Source organism: Ceratotherium simum, chromosome 23, assembly GCF_057802395.1.
Source record: "Ceratotherium simum simum isolate JZ-2026a chromosome 23, ASM5780239v1, whole genome shotgun sequence".
Classification (NCBI taxonomy): Eukaryota; Metazoa; Chordata; class Mammalia; order Perissodactyla; family Rhinocerotidae; genus Ceratotherium; species Ceratotherium simum.
In genome coordinates this window covers 40,680,202-40,705,360 of record NC_141922.1, presented here as the reverse complement: position 1 = coordinate 40,705,360, position 25,159 = coordinate 40,680,202, and the positions used below count along the sequence as shown (strand labels likewise).

At 39.4% G+C, this 25,159-nt stretch overlaps 1 protein-coding gene across 1 annotated transcript in view; it reads left to right on the top strand.

The window, feature by feature from the left end:
- The window catches only part of LAPTM4B (lysosomal protein transmembrane 4 beta), a 72,150-nt gene that overhangs the window by 30,533 nt on the left and 16,458 nt on the right, over positions 1 to 25,159 (top strand). The window contains exons 3-6 of the mRNA XM_004431192.3: positions 6,876 to 6,949; positions 7,281 to 7,403; positions 10,811 to 10,909; positions 17,051 to 17,146. Coding sequence (XP_004431249.1) covers positions 6,876 to 6,949; positions 7,281 to 7,403; positions 10,811 to 10,909; positions 17,051 to 17,146 — 392 coding nt within the window. The remainder of the gene's footprint in view (positions 1 to 6,875; positions 6,950 to 7,280; positions 7,404 to 10,810; positions 10,910 to 17,050; positions 17,147 to 25,159) is intronic.

Below are 25,159 nucleotides of genomic sequence, written 5' to 3'. Positions count from 1 at the left end.
TGGCCGGCAGGAGCTAATTTCCTTATCTTAGAGGGTAGGAGTTGAGAGATTCTCTGAACTTGACATTTAAATCTTTAGGTCCTACAACATGGGTAAACCTTGAAAACATTATGCTAAGTGAAAGAAGCCAGAGACCACAGGCCACATATTGTATGACTCCATTTATATGAAATGTACAGCATAGGCAAATCCGTAGAGAATGAAGTGGATTAGTGGTTGCCAGGGGCTGGAAGGAGGGAGAATGGGGAGTGACTGCTAGTGGAGATTCTTTTTGGGAGAATGAAAATATTCTGGAATTAGTGGTGATGGCTGTGCAACTTTGTTGAATATACTAAAAAAATCCAGTGAATTATACACTTTTTAAAAAGGTGAATTTTATGGCATGTGAATTATATCTCAATAAAAAAGTTTTAGGAGGGTGAAAAACACCCAGCTGCAAATAAGCATATCCTCGGATAAATTCTTTATCGTTCCTCTTGGCTGAAAATAGTTTTGCGCCCCCTTGACTCCACCAGCTTTTCATCTGTTACCTCATATTGAATTCTTCCCTCTCTTCCTGGTAGATGCTAAGCATCATCGGAGAGCAAAGATTTGTGCTGTTAATCTTTGCAGATTCACAACGTTTATCCTGTTATACGAATCTGTTGAGTATTCATGAGAGAAATTCTTAGTTTAAACGTAAAGTTGTAAATTAGCAAGTTACAAAAAAACTCTCTGTCTGAATATACTTTATTAAAAAGTTATAAACAATTGCCAGAAACATACAAAAGGTGTATTAGAACCTTTCTTTTGTTTTAGGGGAGTAAAATTAGTGCTTTGTATTGCTTATTCTTCCCCAGGTTTTCAACCTCAGAGCAGGGGACCCCAAAGTAGGGACTTGAACTTGAATTTTCTGTTTGCCCCCATGGGCAAAACAGGGGGTTGAGGACTTTCTATATTTTGTTCTCGGTAGCTCATACTGTTGCTGTGAATTCATCTGAAAATAGTTCTTCTCTAGACTTAATGGTGAGAATGTACCTCAAATACTGTTTGTTTTCATGAATTGCAGTGCCAGGAATGTGGCCAAAAATTAGGAAATTGAGACATAAGAATGACTTATGACTGGGCAAGTAAGACGTGGGAACATAAATCAGGTAGTTATCTGGCTAGCTACAAGTTTTATGGGAAGGAAGCAAATCCAAGAAGTATAATAAAAGATAGAATTAGATTATTTAAACAAAGGCATTTTAGAGAACTCCTTTATATGCCTATTCTGTTTCAATGATTAGTTGACCAAGTATCAGGAAGCATTTTCTAATTATGCCTTTGTGGTCTGTGGTGTTGCTTTTCTTAGGATCCTTTTCACATTGGAACAATGTGACGTCAGCGTGCTCCAACTTTGGGTTGGTGGAGCTACTGCACAAAGAATAAGTAAAAGATGTTCCTCTCACTGACCAGTACTATTACTGATTGTAAAATCCCTGTATTGTTATTAGAACCATTTCCTTATCTGCCTGTGATGTAATTAAAAGGAATGAATTTTCATTCCTCAGAGTGACTCTCATATTTACCATGGTGCACAATACATTGTTACAGAGGAGTTGACCCTTGCTCTAGGCTGCTAGGAGGTAGAAGGTTTATTAGCCTGCTCTATCTTATCTGCTCTGTGCTTTTATTTGATTTAGACTTTGCTTCTACCTAAGCTATTTCACATGCCTGTGATATATTCAGTCTGTTCAGTGTGGTTGGCATAAGCATCTATAGGAATAGAATTTTGAAAATTTCTTGGTCTCAAACTAACTTTTTTATAGTAAATGGTATCTCATTATGAATGGTGATAGGATACTTTATGACTTTCATTTTATTTGTACCTTTTAAATTTCTCTGAGTTTTATATTCTTTGAAAAAGACGTAAATTTAACATTTTTTATGATACATGAGATTTAGTTCTGGAGTTTTTTTTTCTTCAGAATAGGACATGTAGTTCCCATTAAGGTTATTCTTTTTGTAGGTGTGGGGGATCAGAATTGGCCAGCTCAAAATGTGTCTCTTTACCTTGATTATTTTTTGAAAGACACTTTGACCCTCCCACCCTCCACTAACTGCCTCAAAGAATTTAAGGTAAGAGGCCTGTCCTCAGGACAGGCCATCACCAGAGATAACTCTGGGTATCGATAGACTGGGAGGGTCCTTGCTAAGCCCATTCTTATCAAAGTTCTGTTTACCCAATATTTACATTTGTAAGGGCGATCTCCATTTGTAAACCTATGGGATGACCTTATCTCTGGAAACTTATCAATGCAGAAGGCGAGGCTGCATATTAACCTTACTCTTTTTTTTTTTTTTTTGTGAGGGGATCAGCCCTGTGCTAACATCCGCCAATCCTCCTCTTTTTTTTTTTTTTGCCGAGGAAGACGGCCCTGGGCTAACATCCGTGCCCATCCTCCTCCACTTTATATGGGACGCCGCCACAGCGTGGCCTGCCAAAGCAGTGCATCGGTGCGTGCCCGGGATCCGAACCAGCGAACCCCGGGCCGCCGCAGCGGAGCGCGCGCACCCAACCGCTTGCGCCACCGGGCCGGCCCCAACCTTACTCTTGTTTACTGTGCTTTTCTGGTAACCTCCCATAACTGACACCCCCACCCCTGACATGCTTTGTCTGTAGCTGAAGAGGGTATTTAAAATGAGAACTTCTGCCATTTTGTCAAGTTACCCAGTTTTTCCAGGGTTCTCCCACGTATACATGTTATAAAACTTTGTTTGATTTTCTCCTGCTATTCAGTCTCATGTCAATTTAATTTGTAGCCCAGCCAGAAAAGACCCAGAGTGGGTAGAGGATAGTCTTTCTCCCCTACATAGGTTATATTAGTATTTTTATTTTTTGACTACCTCCTTGAGTTATTTGTCTGTCTGTCTATCTATCTACCTATCTATCCATCTATCTATCTCTTTTAAGATCTATGAGGTAAAGAATATCCTATAATGGGCTGGCTTCTATAAAATTACTTTTTTTCTCATTATGAAATATGCTTGGACAGAATTTGGAAACCATTGAAGTAGACAAAGAAGAAAATAATAAACTTCTGCCCGAGTTCGTTTCAGAGATTGCTGTAAATTCTAATAGGCTTTGCACATAATCAGTGTATATCGATGTCCAACTCTTTTTAGGGGGGCTATCTGGTTTTCCCAGCACTGCCCTCCACTCCTACATTTGATCTGCCTCCTTCACAGCCAGGTAGCACGGTGGCTAAGAGGATTGACTCTTGGGTTGGACTGCTTGGGTAGAATATCTTGTCCACCACTTGCTCGCTGGGCAAGCTTGGACAGGTTACTTGCCTTCTCTTCATCATTTTTTTCTTATTCTCTAAAATGGAGATAATAGTACCTATCTTTTAGAGTTGTTATGAGGATTAAATGAAATAACACAACGCCTAGTTCACTGAGGAAAAAGGCACACTTATAAATGGGGAAAATAGAAAGCAGACAAAGGACATTCCACTGTACTCGTAGCTTTATGCAGGAAAGACAAGCCTAAACACTCGTTGCTTCCTATACAGATATCAGCACTGAAATGCATCTTGTGTACTTACGTAGCGCATGTGCACACAGAGACTTTCCCCTTGCATTTAAGGAGTTAAATCTCTCGGCCTTGGTTTTTCGCATGTAAAATACACTCACATTTATTCCCCCACTGACTGCAAGAATACTATGAGGTATCCACGAAATTTCCTTGTTAGGTACCTCTTCCCTCACAAGAGGGAAAGGTAAGTTAATTTGGCATTAAATTTATAACGTAAGCTATATAATATGTATGTATCTTGAAAGAAATCATGATCTTTTAAGTACTGACTAGTACTAATCATTCTTTTTTGTTTTGTTTTGTTTTTGTTTTTTTGTGAGGAGGATCAGCCCTGAGCTAACATCTGTGCTAATCCTCCTCTTTTTGCTGAGGAAGACCGGCTCTGAGCTAACATCTATTGCCAATCCTCCTCCTTTTATTTTTTCCCCCAAAGCCCCAGTAGATAGTCGTATGTCATAGTTGCATATCCTTCTAGTTGCTGTATGTGGGACTCGGCCTCAGCATGGCCGGAGAAGTGGTGCCTCGGTGCGCGCCTGGGATCCGAACCCGGGCCGCCAGCAGCAAAGCGCGCACACTTAACCACTAAGCCATAGGGCCGGCCCGCTAATCATTCTCTTAACCTTAATTTTTTTTTTCTTTTTTGAAAATCAAATTTTCACTCCTTTAATAAAAGCCATCAGCATTGTTATGAATTTAAGATTTTTTTTTTTTTTTTTTTTTTTTTTATTTTTTCCCCCCAAAGCCCCAGTAGTTAGTTGTATGTCGTAGCTGCACATCCTTCTAGTTGCTGTATGTGGGACTTGGCCTCAGGATGGACGGAGAAGTGGTGCCTCGGTGCACGCCCGGGATCCGAACCCGGGCCACCAGCATCGGAGCGCGCACACTTAACCACCAAGCCACGGGGCCGGCCCAGCATTGTTATGAATTTAGTGCATTAAATCTATAGACCAATTTGAGGAACCTTCATTTTTTTTTTTTTTTTTTTTTTGGTGAGGAAGATCAGCCCTGAGCTAACATCCATGCCAATCCTCTTCTTTTTGCTGAGGAAGACTGGCCCTGGGCTAACATCCATGCCCATCTTCCTCCACTTTATATGGGACGCCGCCACAGCACAGCCTGACAAACAGTGCGTTGATGCGCGCCCAGGATCCAAACCCGGGCCACCAGCAGTGGAGCGTGCGCACTTAACCGCTATGCCACGGGGCCAGCCCCAGAACCTTCATTTTTTTTGGATGGCAAATGGTCTTTGTTGATGTATCTGTATTCTGTCCTAGAATGTACTTTGACCCTGTGCCTCTGTTTGTGAACCTCCTGCTTAAAATGTTCTCTCCTCTCTGATGCTGGGGATACAGAGCGTGGTTCTAAAACTAGAATGTTTTCCTTGGGAGAAATACCCGTGGGAAGTGGCAGCATAGGTTGGTTCATTGGTCAGTATTTGAAGCTTAAGTATAAGTACCATAGTATAGTAGAAAGAGCCAGAGACTTGAAATCATAAGAGCAGGATTAGTCATAGTTCAGCTTTTTGATGCAAATGCTTTCTCAGCAAGTTTTATAACCTCTGAGCCCTGGTTTCCATAAGAACAATCTCTACCTCAGAGTTAGGACACTAAATGAGATATCTGTGAAATGCCTTGGAAACTGTCAGCACTGTACGGGTACTTTTCCTGTGTGGGTATTTGTATTCTCTTAGCTTGTGATAACCCCACTCGTTACCTTTAGAAATCCAGTCACACTCTTCTTCTAACCAGAATATCCCAAAGATATGGAAATATGACTTCTTGAATAAATGTTCAGTTAGTACCCACTATGATATAGGCGTTGTTCTAGATCAGCACTGTTTAATAGAAGTATAATGCAAGCACATATGGAATTTAAAATTTCCTAGTAGCCACGTTAAAAAAGGTAGAAAGAAATAGGTGAGATTAACTTTAACAGTTTATCTTGTTTAGCTCAATATATCCAAAATATTATTTCAGCGTGTAGTCAGTACACGTCAGCATGTAATCACGCTGAGATATTTTACATTCTTTTTTTTGCATTAGGTCCTTGAAATCTGGAGTGTATTTTAGTCTTACAGCATGTCTCAGTTCAGATTGACCACGTTTCTAATGTTCAGTGCCCACCTTTAGCTCGTGGCTTCATTGTTGGGCATCTGTCTGCTTCTCGATGTTGGGGTTGTAGTAGTGAACAAAATATAGAAAGCCCTTTTCCTCGGGAGGGTTCCTCTAGCACAGGGAGACAGACAATACACAAGAAATGCAAATAAGGTAATAATGATTTGTGATATAAAGAAAATACAGCAGTAATGTGGGAGTGACTAGAAGGGCTCTGTTAGCTAGAATACTCAGGGAAGATCTCAGAGGTGTTGACTCTTGAGCTGACACCTGAATGGTTAAAAAGGCAGAGCTAATCTGTGTGAAAATATGAGTGACAGTGCTTCTACTCCGTGGGAACTGCAAATGCAAGGCCCTAAGATGGGATGATCTTGCTGTGTCGAGTAAATCAAATAGTATGGCTGGATTATAGTGAGCAAGAAATGTGGTATGAGATTAGAGAGGTAGGCATGCTCTAGGATAAATAGAGACATAAAGGCCATGATAAGAAATTGAGATTTTATTTTAAATGAGATGGGAAGCCAGTGGATGGTTTTAATAGGAGCATGAGACACATGAGTTTATAAAATACAAGTTAGACACTCATATGTTAAAAGAATACCTAATTCGTTATATATATAATTCAGTGGACCAGAAGACCAAATTTTTTTATATTGTAACCAATATCTTTCCCTTTTTTTTGTTTTGTTTATTTTATTTATTTATTTTGTTCATGAGGAAGATTGTCCCTGTGCTAACATCCATTACCAATCTTCCTCTTTTTTCGTGAGGAAGATTGTCCCTGAGCTAACATCTGTGCCAGTCTTCCTCTATTTTGTGTGTGGGTCACCGCCACAGCATGGCTTGATGAGTGGTGTGTAGGTCCATGCCCAGGATCCAAACCCACGAAACCCAGGCCACCAAAGTGGAGCATGTGAACTTAACCGCTATGCCACCGGGCCAGCCCCTCTTTCCCATTTTTGAAATAAGCTTATGTATAGATCAACCTCTTATTACAGACATATGATTTAGGGAGAACATCTTTTGGGCACTTTACATCCATTAAGCATCGTCTTCTCAATTCCAAAAGAGCTCTGGTGGTTTACTTAGTATAAAGTTCTTGCTTATAATTGGTTTATAAACAAAATGCCTTTGAGGAGAGACTAAAAAATGTTTAAACCGTGGATCTGCTACTAATTTTCTTTCTTTTTGTTTTTTGGCAGACATGTGCATTGCTATTGCAATTTCTCTTCTGATGATCCTGATATGTGCAATGGCTACTTACGGAGCATACAAAGTAAGCAGCTTTGAAATAAGTTTCTGGGCCTTTTCCCTTACATGGGTCTGTAAGAAGTAAGAGGTGATTATTCTGTTTCCTATAAGAATCTTGGGAAGTTTAAATCTCTTGTTAATATTACATGGAAAGCCAATATTATAGTCTCAGAAATGTTCACAGAGGCTTGTTTGTTGACTGCTTCTATTTGGCTTACCACTTGCCATCATGGCCTGTTTTAATGAATTTCTATTCCTCCATTTCCATTCAGATTAAGAAAAGATTTCTCTGAATTCAAAACAGTAATGTTTTGCAATATTGGACATGTTAACATCCTCTTTTCTCTTACGTTTAGCAACATGCTGCCTGGATCATCCCGTTCTTCTGTTACCAGATCTTTGATTTTGCCCTGAACACCTTGGTTGCTGTCACTGTGCTTATTTATCCAAACTCCATTCAGGAATACATACGACAGCTGGTAGGTGGCCGTCCCAGTCACTGCTTCTCTTCATCAGGGAAACCTTGTTAAGTTGGGGATATAGAGGTATACAGATGGACGTACACACGCACGTTAATTTGTGGATTTTTTCACTTGTATTTGAGTTACTGATTAGAGATTTTTTTAATGTTAATTTGACGATGAGAATTTTGGTTTCTTAGAATGCTTCTTGAGATAGATAAGTTGGTGGCTGTGATGATGGTATTAGATGCGCTTACCTAAATTATAAGCTAGTTGCTAATTGTCTTATTTTTGTAAAATGCAATTTGCTCAATTATCAGCAAAGGATAGCTTTTTGCCTCTGCTGTTGTATGGGAAAAGTAGAACTTTACTATACATTGGTTCCCAAACTTATTTGACCATAGAACCCCTTTCTTCCCCAAGCATCTTTGTGGGACTAGTTTTCTGTTTAATGTCCTTTGTGCCCATATGAGCAAATACTGGTAGCTGGGTAAGAAGTTTGTGCAACTGTGAGATTGAAATACTTCTATACTTGCACATTTTTTAAACCTCTTTTAAATTGTTATTGTGCCTTAAAATTTAATTTCTTCAAAATCTGAGAATGTTTTGAATGGAGAGAATGTTTGCTCTTTGGAGGTTTGCATAGTAGTTTCTGAGCATGAGGGAAGGAGCAGGGTTTTTCTGGGATGGGAGAGGAGGCTGGGGATTTGATGTGACAATGGATGCCAAGGAGTTCAGTGGAAGGGAGAGACAGCGGGGCTGGAGAGGGGCAGAGGAGGGAACGTGCCCACACAAGTTTGTGATCTTGCGGCAGCCGTGCCAGATCACATAACTGGGACTTAGCAGACCTAGGAGGAAGAGCCTCTAGTGTTTTGCTCCGTAAAAGTATTAAGTTGTCATTGTTGTGGTTGTCATTCTTGTTAGTAATAGCTTCTCTTTGTTTTAGAAAACATGTCGATGTTTTGGTAGAATGTAGTGTCAAGAATATTTTTGTGTATTTCCTGTATGCTAATTTTATGTGTTATCCCTTGTGGTACAGCCAAGTGTTTCTGCATGGGGGGTTCATATATGATGAGCAGGTTGTAGAATTACCTCTGTCTTTAAGGACTTGTGTTTTTACTCTGTAATGATGATGTGCTGCTGGGTTCCTAAAATCAACCTTGGAAGTGTGGAGGAAACATGGTCTCAACATGCCCTGTCATGGAGGGGGCTGGGAAGGGGTGGTCTTGAGTAAAGAGACACTAAGACAAGCCATATGGCACTCCTGTGACTATTTAAACAGTATATTGTGTGCTGCATCCCATATATTGCAGAGATTTATAAGGAGCATAAAGCCCAATATGCAGGCAAGCGTTTAGAACCCTCAGAATACTACCTAGACTTGCCATTATGCCCCACACTGTTCAGTCACTCCATACTCGTTTGCTTTAGAGCCACCAGTGGTAAAATGATAATATTGCTGATGCTCACAGTAATTGCAATATAGGTTAAAGAAAAAAGTCACCATCTACTTTTATCTTTAATTACAAACCAAATAATGCAAGTGAGTATTTTCTGATGTTCTACTTAAAGAATGAGGCCTACAGATTATCGCAATGCCTGAGCGAATGTTAAAGTTCCACATGTGGAGGCCCTTCTTGACAAGTTGAGATATAATGAGTCTGAGAAACTGTTGTCTGAGAAGGCTAGGGGTGAGCACACAATTCTAGTGCCTACTCTGTTTATGTGGAGTCTTGTAAAATGCAGCTAAAATAAATTGTGCATGTGTTTTTATGGGTCTCAACTGGACATAGAAACCATGTTCACTTTTCTAGGGGAAAGAGTCTAAAGATCTTTCTGGAAAAGGTCACATACTTCCACTCTAATCATATATATATATATTTTTTTTTTTTGGTGAGGAAGATCAACCCTGAGCTAATGTCTGATGCCGATCCTCCTCTATTTTTTGCTGAGGAAGATTGGCCCTGGGCTAACATCCATGCCCATCTTCCTTTACTTTATATGGGACACCGCCACAGCATGGCTTGACAAGTGGTGTGTTGGTGCGCGCCTGGGATCCGAACCTGCGAACCCTAGGCCACCGCAGCGGAGTGCGTGCAGTTAACCGCTTGCGCCACCGGGCCGACCCCTAATCCTGTTTTTTTTTTTAATTAGAGAGACAATATGATTTCATGTTGGTCTTGTGAATGGCACCAAGTTGTTTTATTCTTGCCCTTGAAGATCAGTGCTACAAAAAACTCTAGCAGGCTCCAAGGGGAGGGACCAGTTTCGCAAGCTGATCACAAAGAATGACTTAGATTTTATTTCTTAGATATTTTGCCCAAAGTGAAAGGAGACTCTGAAACCACGGGGTGATGTTCACCCTGGAGAGTAGGAGCCGCCATGCACATGAATCACAGTTTTTTCCTCCATATTCTTTTTTTTTTTTTTAATTTTATTTATTTATTTATTCCCCCAAAGCCCCAGTAGATAGTTGTATGTCATAGCTGCACATCCTTCTAGTTGCTGTATGTGGGACGCGGCCTCAGCATGGCCGGAGAAGCGGTGTGTCGGTGTGTGCCTGGGATCCTAACCCCGGGCCGCCAGCACCGGAGTGCGCGCGCTTAACCGCTAAGCCACGGGGCCAGCCCATTCCTCCATATTCTTCCTTAGCATTTGGCACTTCTTTGTTATGTCTCAGAATATTGCTAATGAGGAATCCAAACGAATAGTACTGGATGATGAAGAGGAGGTAAAAGGTGACAAAGTACCCTGGGCTGCCTTCATACACACTTACTGAGGCCAGTTAAATGGGGGGCTTCCATCAGTGCTGTGCAGGCATTTCATGGTGAAGGTCTGTCGCTGCCACTAACCATAGGAGCAGATTTTGATCCTCCTAAAAAGGTTTCCTTTAACCTGGTAGTTAATCAGTATAGTCAAATGGTAGGAGTTGATTTTTTTTTTAATGCTGTAAATACCTACTAGTATAAAAGATTCTGCTCTTTGAGGAGAAGTAGCATTAGCAAAAATGCTCTATATAAAGAAGACCCTATTTTAATAGGTTTCTCCCCCTTGCGCTGCATAAGCCTTTTAGAATGGTCCAGAATTTGCAGAAAATCCAACTACTGCAGGTGTAGAAAAACTATACTGGCTTTTAACTTTTTGTATAGTAGGAGGGCAAACTTATGTTTTCAGGTCTCACTCATGAATCTTCCTCTGATTTTCTTTTCGAGAGTTATTGCCTGAATTATGAGCAGACTAACCTCTCATCACACCATTCGTAGCTTTTTCATTAGTAGAGGTAGGCTAGAAATTTTCTAGTAGTCTTCAGTAATAACTATCTGCTTTAACTAATTGCTTTCTGATAAGCACATCTGATCAATGCCTAAGGAATATAATCCTGAATGATTAATGAGATTTGCTAACAAGGCGCTTGTCTTTTGCAGCCTCCTAATTTTCCCTACAAAGAAGATATCATGTCAGTGAATCCTACCTGTTTGGTCCTTATTATTCTTCTGTTTATCAGCATTATCTTGACATTTAAGGTAAGCATGAAGATTTTACTTATGGTCTAAATATTATTGGACGTATTCATGAATGCTAAAGAAGCAAGCAGACTTCTGTCAGTTCATTATCTGGCTTTAGGTTTCTGAACTACTTTTTGATTTCCTAACAATTCTGTTCCTTCTCTTATCTATATGAGAGGTAAACACTAACCAAACTTCCACAGGCCCACCAAGAGTTATTCCAAAATCTGTTTGGAGGGAAATAAATTAGTGTAATGTTATTCATTGCATACTATGTATTATATACTGTAACATCCATTACAATGTCTATATACACATTCTTTTGTAATTTGTTTTTATTTTTATTTATTTATTTATTTTTTGTGTGTGAGGAGGACTAGCCCTGAGCTAACATCCGATGCCAATCCTCCCCTTTTTCCCTGAGGAAGACTGGCCCTGGGCTAACATCCGTGCCCATCTTCCTCCACTTTATATGGGACGTCACCACAGCATGGCTTAACAAGCGGTGTGTCGGTGTGCGCCCGGGATCCAAACCTGCGAACCCCGGGCCGCCACAGCAGAGCAAGAGCACTTAACCACTGCGCTACCAGGCGGCCCCTGTAATTTGTTTTTATTTATTTATTTATTTAATTTTGTGTGTGTGTGGGTGTGAGGAGGACTTTTTCATATTAATAGTGCTGCTGATAAATATAAGTACATCTTTTGTATACTTCTGCGTTTATTTCCTCAAGATACATTTCTTTCTTTCTTTTTTCTTTCTTTTTTTTTTTTGTGAGGAAGATCAGCCCTGAGCTAACATTCGATGCCAATCCTCCTCTTTTTGCTGAGGAAGACTGGCCCTGAGCTAACATCTGTGCCCATCTTGCTCCACTTTATATGGGACGCCGCCACAGCATGGCCTGACAAGCAGTGCATCGGTGTGCATCTGGGTTCTGAACCCGGGCTGCCAGCAGTGGAGTGCGTGCACTTAACCGCTAGGCCACGGGGCCGGGACCCCAAGATACGTTTCTTAAAATTAGAGGTTATGCATAATTTGAAGGCTTTTGATAGGTTGCCAAGTTGATCTCTCCAAAAGTTGAATGACTTCACACTCCCATCAGCGGTGCTGCCCTTCACCCTCATCAATTGAGTGTTATCCATTCTTTTTCATCTTTGTAAACCTGATAATAAAAATGTCACTGTGACTTGTGCTTGTATGCTACTAACAAGGAGAAAATTCTCAAATAATTAGACTGAACTTTTAATTCTTAATATCTTTCGTTGTCTTTGTTTTGGCATAAAATTACTCAATTCTTAAAAAGTTGAGCCTCGGTAAGCTTGAGGAAGCTGCATTTAGGGAGAAAAGTCATTTGATTTATTTATTTATTTTTGTGAGGAAGACTGCCCCTGAGCTAACATGTGTTGCCAATCTTCCTCTTTTTTGCTGAGGAAAATTAGCCCTGAGCCAATAACATCTGTGCCCATCTTCCTCTATTTTTGGTGCGTGGGGTGCTGCCACAGCATGGCTTGATGAGCGGTGGGTAGGTCTGCACCCGGGATCTCAACCTGTGAACCCTGGGCCGTGGAAGTGGAGTACACAAACTTAACCACTACACCACCCCCGAAAAGTCATTTTAAATAGTAATGTGATGAAAAGGAGTAGAAAGGAAATGATTCATTGAAAATCATATGGGTCTACATTTTCCCCCATAAAACATGCCCTGCATATTTGATACTGTAGTTGAGTGGTCAAGGATTTGGGTGAATTTTATCCAGGGATGTTGAGGCTCACTGCCTCTGCAGGTCCCACTCCCCCACCCCAACTCTCCAGCTGCTTCGTCAGCCCGGAATATGGTCCTTTGCCACCCAGACCACCCAGGCTGGGTGTGGAGTTGGCAGTGTCCCCTGGAAATAGGCCACAAACTCTCCAATCCCACTCATTGCCGTTTGTCTCTCAAGGGTAGACTCCTCTTTGGCTTCTGCCTATTTTGGCTTCCTCACTTGTGCCTTCAAATAGCATGTGTGTATATGTTTGTGTGTTTATTCCAGATTTTATCATTTTACCAGGAAGGTTAGTCTGACCAGGCTACTCTCTGCATGTACCAGAAGCTCAGAAACTGGAACCTCCCAGTGCCCTTAAAAAAGGCATTTTAACTTTGTAGGTGTTTTCGTTTGTGTTGGAAATGCTTACTTGAGATTTTGAGTTGGAGGACCTAGATTTAGCTTCTCTCACTGCTACTTCAAGCCATGTGACCAGAGCCTTGGTTTCGTCATTTACTAAATAGCAAAATAGTTAAGGAAACATTCTGTAGGGTGACCGTGAGGTTTAAGTGAGCTCATGGATGGGAAGATGCATCATTTATTCCTTTACTTAGTAAATATTTATTAAGGGTCTCCTATGTGCCAGGCCATGTTCCAGGTACTGGGGTTTGGTAGTGAATAAGAAAAATGTCTGCTCTCTGGTGCTTTCATAAATTGCAGAGCATTATCAGTTATCGTAATAATCTAATACAAGACATAATACAAATTATTCACAGCACTATCTCCAACCTGTGAGAAATATGTACTTAATATTTAATTATTTAAGCATCTGTCTCCTCTACTAACTAGATTGCATTTCTCTGAGAACCTAGATTGTGCCTTTATTTATTTATTTTTTTATTTTATTTATTTATTTATTCCCCCAAAGCCCCAGTAGATAGTTGTATGTCATAGATGCACATCCTTCTAGGTGCTGTATGTGGGACGCGGCCTCAGCATGGCCGGAGAAGCAGTGCGTCAGTGCGCCCGGGATCTGAACCCAGGCCACCAGCAGCAGAGCGTGCGCACTTAACTGCTAAGCCACGGGGCCGGCCCTGTGCCTTTATTTTTATATCTCTCTTAGCACTAAGCTGATGCCTCTCGCGAAGAGACTCAGTAATTTAGTTTAAATAAATATGAGTACAGTCATGTGTCGCTTAACAACAAGGATACTTCTGAGAAATGCGTCATTAGGTGATTTCATCGTTGTATGAACATCACAGAGTGTACTTACTCAAACCTAGATGATATAGCCTGTACACACCTAGGCTATGTGGTGTAGCCCATTGCTCCTAGGCTACAAACGTGCAGAGCATGTTACTGTACTGAATACTGCAGGCAATTGTAACACAATGGTAAATATTTGTGTATCTAAACATAGCAAAGGTCCAGTAAAAATAATAGTATAAAAGATAAAAAATAGTACACCTGTATAGGTACTTACCATGCATGGAGCTTGTTGGACTGGAAGTTGCTCTGGGTGAGTCAGTGAGTGAGTGGTGCGTGAGTGTGAAGGCCCAGGACATCACTGTACGCTCCTCTAGACTTATAAACACTGTACACTTAGGCTACACTAAATTTATAAAAAAATATTTTTCTTTCTTCAATAATAAATTAACTTTAGCTTACTGTAACTTTTATTTTATAAACCTTTTGACTCTTATAATAACACTTAGCTTAAAACACAAACACAGTGTACAGCTGTACAAAAATATTTTCTTTCTTTATGTCTTTATTCTATACAGCTGGCGGCACAGTAGGTTTGTTTATACCAGCACCGCCACAAACGTGACAAATGCGTTGACTACGACATTACAACAGCTACAACGTCACTAGGCAACAGGAATTTTTCAGCTCCATTATAATCTCATGGGACCACCAGTGTATGTGTGGTCCATTGTTGACCCGAAACGTCATTATGCAGTGCCTGACTGTACACATGTTGTGGTTTCACATATCAGTTTACGTGATTAGTGGCTCTCACGACCTCAATTCTCTGTTACTCTTTAATAAGGTTTATCATCACACCGGTTCCCTGGGAGCCCAAATCAGGACACGTGTCAGTCTCACTCTGTCTTAAGACGGTAAAGAGAGCAGTGCTTACCACCTGGCTCTGCAAATAGATGATGGACGTAATTTGTCATTGCAAGTTTATTTGGGAAGTATACTAAATATTTAACTCTCTGTTCAAGATTACAGAAATGTCAACTAAGAAGTAAGGTCACTGAAATAAGTTATTGGGTTTTTAGAGACAACAGGCCAGAGGTTTTTCTCCTGTTGGAGTGGTTAGCAAGCAAATGCACTGGTGTTGTTAGGGGCCCTCAGAATGCTGACTGTGCATCTGTGAAGCCCCAGACACAAGGTGCCTCCCCTCTGCTGTTTAACCTTCCAGTTAGAGATTTGTTATTTCAGAGGCCTCACATCAGGAGTTCTTGCCTTAAAGAATCTACTGTTCACTACTAAAATAATGGATGATTAGTTGGTCTTCTTACATAATACATAACTAATATGTCCAAACATTCCTTTTTCGTTTGTATTGAAATTCTCAAAAAGTCTAGGCCTTTTTCTTTTTTTTCACTGACGAAGCAATAGCTTGAGTAAACTGAAGATATGAGCAAACTGAACATATTGTGTATATTGTTCAAGAAATATGACCTTTCCATCTCTCTTACTGTTGATCTCTGGTTTCAGATTATTGCCATTCAGGAAATATTTTATAAAATAGCATTATACATTTTCATCTTAACATCATCACAGAATATTTAAATGTAAGAGATAATCATCACCAAATATGAATGCAGCTTAAGACAGCATTCTGAGTATATGACAGAATTTTACCTCACTCTCCTGACAAAGATTGACAAGCATCCCTTTTGTCCTTAAATGTCTTCTTTTTTATAAAATGACTTTATTGAGATATAATTCACATATAAAATTCACCCATTTAAAGTGTACAATTCAGTGGTTTTTAGTTTATTCACAGAGTTGTGTAAACACAGTTCTGTGGTTAAACAGTGTAACTGTAGAACATTTTTATCACTTGCCCTTTGCCCTTACCTGCCTCCCCTACCTCTGGCAACCATTAATCTACTTTCTGTCTCTCTCGATTTGCCTATTTTGGACATTGCATATAAATAGAATCACATAGTGTGTGGTCCTTTGTGATGGGCTTCTTGGACTTAGCATAATATTTTCAAGGTTCATCCATGTTGTAGCATGTATCAGAATTTCCTTCCTTTCTACCATTGAATAATATTCCATTGTATGAATATGCCACATTTTGTCTGGTCATCAGCTGATGGACATTTGGGTTGCTTCCACTTTCTGGCTATTAGGAATAATGCTGCTATGGACATTTTTGCACAGTTTTTGTGTGGACATTTCATTTCTCTTGGGCATAGACCTAGGAGTGGAATTGCTGGGTCACATGATAACTGTTTAACTTCTTTTTATCACCGAGTTTTAAAGCTAGGAAAGGATTTTGAAATCATTCGGTTCTAATCCAATTACACATGATTAGAATCAAAGTGTAGAGAGTTCATAGTTTAAACATCTCCCATGAACTCATGCTTTATTCTAGCGTGTCTTTATTCTGGACTTTAATTTTAATTATCTTCTTTGGCTATTTCATTATGACAATGGAAATGTTGTGGATTTTATTGACCATGAAGCAAATTCATGTGCAGTGAACGTTTTTGTTTTTTGTTTGTTTTTTTTTTGTGAGGAGGACCAGCCCTGAGCTAACATCCAATGCCAATCCTCCTCTTTTTTGCTGGAAGACTGGCCCTGAGCTAACATCCGTGCCCATCTTCCTCCACCTTATATGGGATGCCGCCTTAACAAGTGGTGCTTTGGTGCGCGCCCAGGACCTGAACCAGCAAACCCCGGGCTGCCGCAACAGAGCACGCGCACTTAACTGCTTGCACCACCGGGCCGGCCCCACAGTGAATGTTTTTAAACAAATTGACTTGTATAACAAAATCACATATAATCATGTAGAATAAAAATCCCAAAGACACAGAGTTAAAGTGTGATGAGAAATGGTTAGTAAATTGATTGCTCTGTGACTTCCGGGGCAATACATGTTTGTGGCCGTTGCTCCTTCCGACTACCTTTCCTGAGAAATTCTCCTCCTACTGTCAGCCCCTCCACGCCCCACCTCCTGGGATGGTGAGAAGAATGAGGTGACAGTAGCACCCTTTGCCAGAAAGTTACTGTACCCAACATTTGTAATTTTAAAGGCTTTTTGGTTTAGTAGCGTTAATATGTGCATTTATAATTTATAAACAAAAGTTCTGTAATACGGCTTTATCTATGGTAGTATTTTAAATTGTCTGAAGTTTGAAAATTAAAGACCTAATAATCACTACTCACTTACAGGGTTACTTGATAAGCTGTGTTTGGAACTGCTACCGATACATCAATGGCAGGAACTCCTCCGATGTCCTGGTTTATGTTACCAGCAACGACACCACGGTAGGTGTGACGTCACTTATCATGGAGTTCTCCACGAATCTACTATATGGTGGCTTCTAAATGTTTCTGCTGTCAGCTACATTTTTACTGTTGTTGAAACATACTCGTGAGCTGCTTAGTCATCAGAGGATTCATAATTGAATGAAATTTTCCCCCTACATGATATTAAAATCTAGATGGCTCGACTTCTGGTTTATTTTTTAAAATATTACAGATAGATAATGCATGTACCTTCTCCATATTTATGTATCTTAAACCTGAATTTTTAAACCATGGCACATAATTCTAGATATCAGTTCTGCATAGTATGACTATACTATCTCACTGTGAAATTACACTTAGAAATGTGATTTTATAGGTAGAGAAATAAGAATGGCAGAGGTTACTGTGTCCTTAAAACTTGTCCAGTATATGAAAACTTTAGTAAAAGAATTAGGTGATCTCTGTTCTGCTACTAGTTGTTCATACTTAAGATTTTTAAACCCATCAAATATGATTTTGGTAAACATGTTTTCACCAGAAGAGTCCTCCAAATCATTTGTACTTGATGTAAATTATCTTAAACTGCCTGGCTCATGGGAAAAGTATTAAGTCCTCTAGGTATTAACCTCCCTGTGTTGCCATCACCTGTGTATTCAGCACAGTGCCTGGCGCAGTGCTCAGTACAGGTAGGTGCTCAAGGAGTTTCTGATGAGAAGGATGGTGATGGATGACGTGAACATGTGGCTGGGTCAAATGGATAGGGTTGGAGGGGATAGAATGGACAGGACAGATATAAATGGTATGTCAAGTCTAAACTAGAACAGAGTTAGATTTTGTTTTGTTTTTTAAATTGTGGTGACTTGCTCACTCTGTGACCTTACTGAAATAATTCAACCTGTCCCTGACTTTACTTCCCAGTGTATAAAATGGGAATAAAACAATTTTATATGTTATATTAAATATAGAGGTGCAAACCGGTATCACTGAGAACTCTGTGGGATTTCTGAGAGAAGGCATGTTATACATCAGTAGTTTTCCTAAGTGCTCACTAAACATTTGTTGAGTTGAATCAAATATACACGAGCAGTGGTTTAGGAAGCGGCTCTGCCATAATCAGAGGCACACAACGCAGCATGCCCAGATGCTGAGAAGGCCCTTTCAGGGGGCTCTGCAGAATGCTGTGCACTGATTACAGCAAGCACATGTTCTGCTCAACCCTTTAAAGAATTAATCTTGGCTCAGTAAATCTCTAAAGAAACAACTGTTCATAGTTACTGTAATCTTGATAAAATTACTGGCTTAAAGAATTTTTCCTTCTTTGAGTTTCTGGGTATTTAGTTATCTATAAGTTTCTTTTTTTCTGCTTTTTCTTTTTTTTTTTCCCCCTCTTTTCTTTTTTAATTGTGAAATTGTTGTTCTACATTTTTGTTTATCAGTCACAATATAAGTGCATCCCTCCACCCCTTGTGCTCACCCACCACCCCCCTAGCCCCTGGTTACCACCAAACAGTTCTATCTGTCCGTGTGTTGGTTTATCTTCCACATATGAGTGAAATCATGCACTGTTTCTCTTTCTGGCTTATTTCACTTAACATAATACCCTCCAGGTCCATCCATGTTGTTGCAAATGGGATGATTTTGTCTTTCTTTATGGCTGAGTAGTATTCCATAGTGTGTATATACCACATCTTCTTTGTCCAGTCATCAGTCAAGGGACACTTGGGTTGCTTCCATGTCTTGGCTATAGTGAATAATGCTGCGATGAACATAGGGGTGCATAAGCCTCTTTGGATTGTTGATTTCTGCTTCGTTGGGTAGATACCCAGTAGTGGGATAGCTGGATCATAAGGTATTTCTATTTTTAATTTTTTGAGGAATCTCCGTACTGTTTTCCAAAGAGGCTGCACCAGTTTGCATTCCCACTAGCAGTGGATTAGGGTTCCCATTTCTCCACAGCCTTTCCAGCATTTGTTGCTTTTTGTCTTGGTGATTATAGCCATTCTAACAGGTGTAAGGTGATATCTTAGTGTTGTTTTGATTTGCATTTCCCTGATGACTAGTGATGTTGAGCATCTTTTCATGTGCCTATTGGCCATCTGTATGTCTTCTTTGGAGAAGTGTCTTTTCCTTTCCTCTGCCCATTTTTTGAGTGGGTTGTTTGGTTTTTTGTTATTCAGTTGTGTGAGTTCTTTATATATTATGGAGATTAATCCCTTGTCAGATATACGGTTTGCAAATATTTTTTCGCAGCTGGTGGGTTCCCTAGTCATTTTGATCCTGGTTTCATTTGTCTTGTAGAAGCTCTTTAATCTGATGAAGTCCCACTTGTTTATTTTTCCTTTTGTTTCCCTTGTCTGCGTAGACATGGAATTCAAAAAGATCCCGTTATGGCTGATGACGAGTAGTGTACTACCTATATTTTCCTCCAGGAGTTTTATAGTTTCAGGTCTCACCTTCAGGTCTTTGATCCATTTTGAGTTAATTTTTGTGTATGGCGAAAGAAGGTGGGCTACTTTCATTCTTTTGCAAGTGGCTGTCCAGTTTTCCCAGCACCATTTATTGAAGAGACTTTCCTTTCTCCACTATATGTCCTTAGCTCCTTTGTCAAAGATTAGCTGCCCATAGATATGAGGTTTTATTTCTGGACTTGCAATTCTATTCCATTGATCTGTGTGTCTGTTTTTGTACCAGTACCATGCTGTTTTAATTACTATCGCTTTATAGTATATTTTGAAGTCAGGGAGTGTGATGTCTCCAGCCTTGTTCTTCTTTTTCAGGATTGCTTTAGCTATACAAGGTCTTTTGTTGCCCCATATGAATGTTAGTATTCTTTGTTCTATTTCTGTGAAGAATGTCCTTGGGATTCTCATTGGGATTGCATTGAATCTGTAGATTGCTTTAGGTAGTATGGACATTTTAACTGTGTTTATTCTTCCAATCCAAGTGCATGGAATATTTTTCCATTTCTTTATGTCATCATTGATTTCGCTCAATAATGTCTTATAGTTTTCATTGTATAGGTCTTTCACTTCCTTGGTCAAATTTACTCCTAGATATTTTATTCTTTTTGTTGCAATTGTAAATGGGATTGTCTTCTTGAGTTCTCTTTCTGTTAGTTCATTGTTGGTATATAGAAATGCAACTGATTTCTGTAAGTTGATTTTGTACCCTGCCACTTGGCTGTAGTTGTTGATTATTTCTAATAGTTTTCCAATGGATTCTTTAGGGTTTTCTATATATAAGATCATGTCATCTGCAAACAGTGAGAGTTTCACTTTTTTGTTACCTATTTGGATTCTTTTTATTCCTTTTTCTTGCCTAATTGCTCTGGCCAGAACCTCCAGTACTGTGTTGAATAAGAGTGGCGAGAGTGAGCACTCTTGTCTTGTCCCTGTTGTCAGAGGGATGGCTTTCAGTTTTTCCCCATTGAGTATGATGTTGGCTGTGGGTTTGTCATATATGGCCTTTATTATGTTAAAGTACTTTCCTTCTATACCCATTTTGTTGAGAGTTTTTATCATAAATGTATGTTCAGTCTTGTCAAAAGCCTTCTCTGCCTCTATTGAGATGATCATATGGTTTTTATTCCTCATTTTGTTAATGTGGTGTATCACATTGATTGATTTGCAGATGTTGAACCATCCCTGTGTCCCTGGTATAGATCCCACTTGATCATGGTGTATGATCTTTTTAATGTATTGCTGTATTCACTTTCCCAATATTTTGTTGAGGATTTTTGCATCTATGTTCATCAGGGATATTGGTCTGTAGTTTTCCTTCTTAGTATTGTCTTTGCCTGGCTTTGGTATCAGGGTGATGTTGGGATCGTAGAATGTGTTGGGAGGTGTTCCCTCTTCCTCTATTTTTTGGAATAGTTTGAGAAGGATAGGTATTAAGTCTTCTTTGAATGTTTGGTAAAATTCTCCAGAGAAGCCATCTGGTCCTGGACTTTTATTTTTTGGGAGGTTTTTGATTACTGTTTCAATCTTTTTACTTGTGATTGGTCTATTCAGGTTCTCTATTTCCTGTTGATTCAGTTTTGGGAGGTTGTATGAGTCTAGGAATTTATCCATTTCTTCTAGATTGTCCAATTTGTTGGCATATAGTTTTTCATAGTATTCTCTTATAATCTTTTGTATTTCTGTGGTATCTGTTGTAATTTCTCCTTTTTCATTTCTAATTTTATTTGAGCCTTCTCTCTCAGAAACACCTGTTCATAGTTACTGTAATTTTGATAAAATTACCGGCTTAAAGAATTTTTCCTTCTTTGAGTTTCTGGGTATTTAGTTATCTAAAAAGAAATCTTAGAGTTTATTTATTGTCCTGCTGGACTAGTGAAAAATCTAAACAAAGTTTGAGATATTGGAGTTGAAGGAACCAATGAAGTTGCTAAATGAGCAAGATACATCAGAACCTAATCCTAAATACCATGACGTGTGGGACTTAGAAAACGGCCACCTTTGAGAAGTAGCTCAGAGAAGGTAATGCCGTGTTGCACGTGCTTGTTTTGATATACTTTGGATGGTTGCTTTTTCAGTGCTTTCTGAAGGGTTGTGTGTATTTTTAATAGAAGCAAGGTGGAAGGGCTAAAAAGGTACATGTTGTTTAGATATACCTCAGATCAGAGGATATTCTGGAATTGTAGAAATTGGGGTGCTTAGAGAATTTAAGAACCACAAATAAGTCCCCAAAATGCATCCAACTAGCTTTTTAGAGGAAGCTTTTATTTTTCCCCCTTTGAAAGATTCAAAATTAGGCATGAAATAACAGGTAGGTTTTATTTAGGCTTACTTAAACTCAAGTAGTTATACTTTTCAACTGGACACCCCCAGCTCCTCTAACAAAAGGTCTCTTTTCTTCAGACAGGCTTCCAGCTTGGCAGTGGTTTGTAGTAACTGGGATTTGGGCCCATGTCCTGGTGCCAACTGTGGTTGCTTCCTGGAGTGTTGACAGAGGTGCTGGGGAATTGCTGGATGATGGTTGTTGGTCATTATCTTCTCAATCATTCTCTATCAACTTGCCATTTTTAAAATGCGGAAACTGAGTTGCTGATGTTTCTCTACCTTCTCAAAGTTCCCAGTGAACCTTTTTTTTTCTTTCTTTTTTTTTTAAGATTGGTATTCCTGAGAAAGAGAGATTTATCATTTCTCATAACTCAGTTGCATTGATAGTTCACTCCAAAATGTAGGGTTAGTCTCAGCTTTCTGACAGTATTTTTAAGGATTTTTTTTAAAAAAGATAATGGTGTTGGGGCTATTTTTCTAAAGAATCCTTATTATACCTAAAATAATAATTCTTTAATACCAGAAAATTTCCAGTAAGTGCTCAGATTTCCCGTTGTCTCATAAATGTCATAATCTTTCCAGAAGTTTATTTGAAACAGGATCTATGGGTCAATATGTGTTTTAAATCTCTATAATTTTTTTGTTAAAGAAACTAGTTTGTCCCACAGACTAGACTTATTGCATAGCTATAATATGGTCCTCTGTGTTTCCTGTAAGTTAGTTGCATCTAGAGGCTTCCCATATTCATATTTCCGTATTCCTTTTTTTTTTTGCAAAATTATAGTATAGTTGATAATTTGTTCTTCCATCAGGAGGCAGATACTATCTGATTGATTCTGTCTGGGATGGCAGCACCATCGATAGCAATGATTCATTAGGAGTTGCAAGATGATGACATTCTGTCATTTGTTTTCCATTTATTCGCTAGATATTTCTATAAAGAGAAGCTTTCCCTCGTGTACAATTTGGTTACCCAGTGGTGCCTGTGACATGGATAAATATACTTGGTTTTGTTCTCTTTATTTATCAGTTTTCTTTTTTTTTTTTTTTTTTTTTTTTTTTTTTTAAAGATTTTATTTATTCAGTTTTTCCCCCCAAAGCCCCAGTAGATAGTTGTATGTCATAGGTTCACATCCTTCTAGTTGCTGTACGTGGGACTCGGCCTCGCGTTGGACGGAGAAGTGGTGCCTCGGGGCGCTCCCGGGATCCGAACCTGGGCCGCCAGCATCAGAGCGCGCGCACTTAACCGCTAAGCCACGGAGCCGGCCCTATTTATCAGTTTTCAAAATGACAAGTTGGTCCATGGCTCTCTATTGGTGACCAGTGAGGTGTTTTTTTAAGTAATAAATAACTAATGAAAGAAGCCTATTAGTAGAAGAGCTGGGGATGTCCAGTTGAAAAGTACAACTATTTTGATAAATTTTATCACTAGGCCTAAATAAAACTTACCTGTTATTCTATTTTGAAACTTTGTAAGGGGAAAAAGAAAATCTTTCTCTAAAAAGCTCATAGCTTACAGTTAATATCCTTATTAATGCTCAAATTGTGCCATCTTTGGCCAGTGGGAGCCTTTTTAAGTTGGCGCCCGTGTCTCCTGACACAACCCTGGTAGCCTTTGACACCTTCTTTGCTGTCTGGTTGACAAGGTGTTCCAGGCTCATCTTGTCCATTTCCTGTCCCAGACCTGGAATCAGCCATTTCTCCAAGGAGCCCTGCTTCCTTTTGGTAAAGACCGTAATTTGGATTTCTAGGGTTGGAGAACAGATTTTTTTTTTCAAGCAGGGCTCTGCATGTTTAAAGATTGTTTTGACTAGAAGTAAGTAGTTCATGTTAGCATTCTAATTTAAAAAGTATATATACTGGCACCTCACTCTGAGACCCTCTATTGGGGATTGGAATGATCTAGTTCTGTCATTTTCATTTTCCCTCGTCTCCGTAGCTATATTAAGATCCTCATAGCGTGTAATAAATAATGTATGTGTCTCTTTTGTTCATGTCTTTATTGGGAATCTACACGGACATAATAACATGTTGTGTCTTTCACTTCCTATCAAATATTAGGCCAGATGGCTTTTCTCCCAGGCTGAATAGTCTCAGGGTGACCTCTGTGGAAAGATACTGGGGCTCTTGTTGGTAGAAAATAAATGTGCCTTTTTTTTTCTTCTCTAAAACAGTACACCTCTTATTAGCCAGATATATACTTTCCCAAATACTACTCAGGGAGGATGGATAAGAGTTATTAGATATTGGAGATCATTCTGTGGATTAATCTCTCTTCCAGTTTCCCAAACAAACAAACCAAAGTAAAAGCCTTTGAAAGAAATGCCTAAGTCAGAGGGGTCACAAATTCTGTTAGTTCATAATGTCTTAGAGTCTTGGTATTTTTTTTCATGGCACCCTTAGGCCAAAGGAAATACCTAACTCTTCATTTCACTAAGTAGTCAGGTCCAGACAACCTAAGAGTCGTAGTTAGTGTGGGATCTAATAGGTGTTGCTGTGTTTTCCTTGAAAATTTAAAATCTCCCAAGGTATCGCTTTGAGTCATTGCAGCACATGGTGGGGTACCCTAGGGAGATGCAACCTTCCTTTTAGAATGTTGTAGAATTCACATTCTGGATACATGTTATGTAATACCACATTCTCTTCCCTACCTCCATCAAAATTTGGCCTGAAGAGGAAAATGTATTAAAATACTAAACATCTAGATTGTAGAAACAGATTTATTTCACATTAAAATTTATGGAAATTGAGATTTAAAAAACTGTTTTAATCTATGCAGCCTGTTTTGCAAATACCAGTGAAGACTTAAGTGATGGTCGTACCTATTTTGTTAAATCCAAAAGTAGGGAACCCGATTTCTTTGGAATTGGGGCACTTGAAAGCAGTGACATTAATAGTTAGCCAAGACAGTGTCTGAAATTCTGCTTCCAGGTAAAAGAATTATGGTCTCAGATAATGTAGGAAAATTCCTAACTATGTAGGGATAAATAGGAAAATTTTAACTTCCTGGAGTCTGTTATGCCGTGTCATATTGTAGGTGCTAATGCTGGTTAACATTATTTACAGCCTTATCGTTTTGACTTCGAGAAGTATTTTGCTGTGTCGGGTCACATTTTGAGTCTGCCTGCTTGAAAAATGTAGTTAAGAAAAAGGTCGGTGACCTGGTGAAGGCCAGATGATCTCCCCAGCAGCCACTTCCCAGTAGATTATCTCTGAGGGACCCGAGGTTAATTAAGGCTGACCTTGG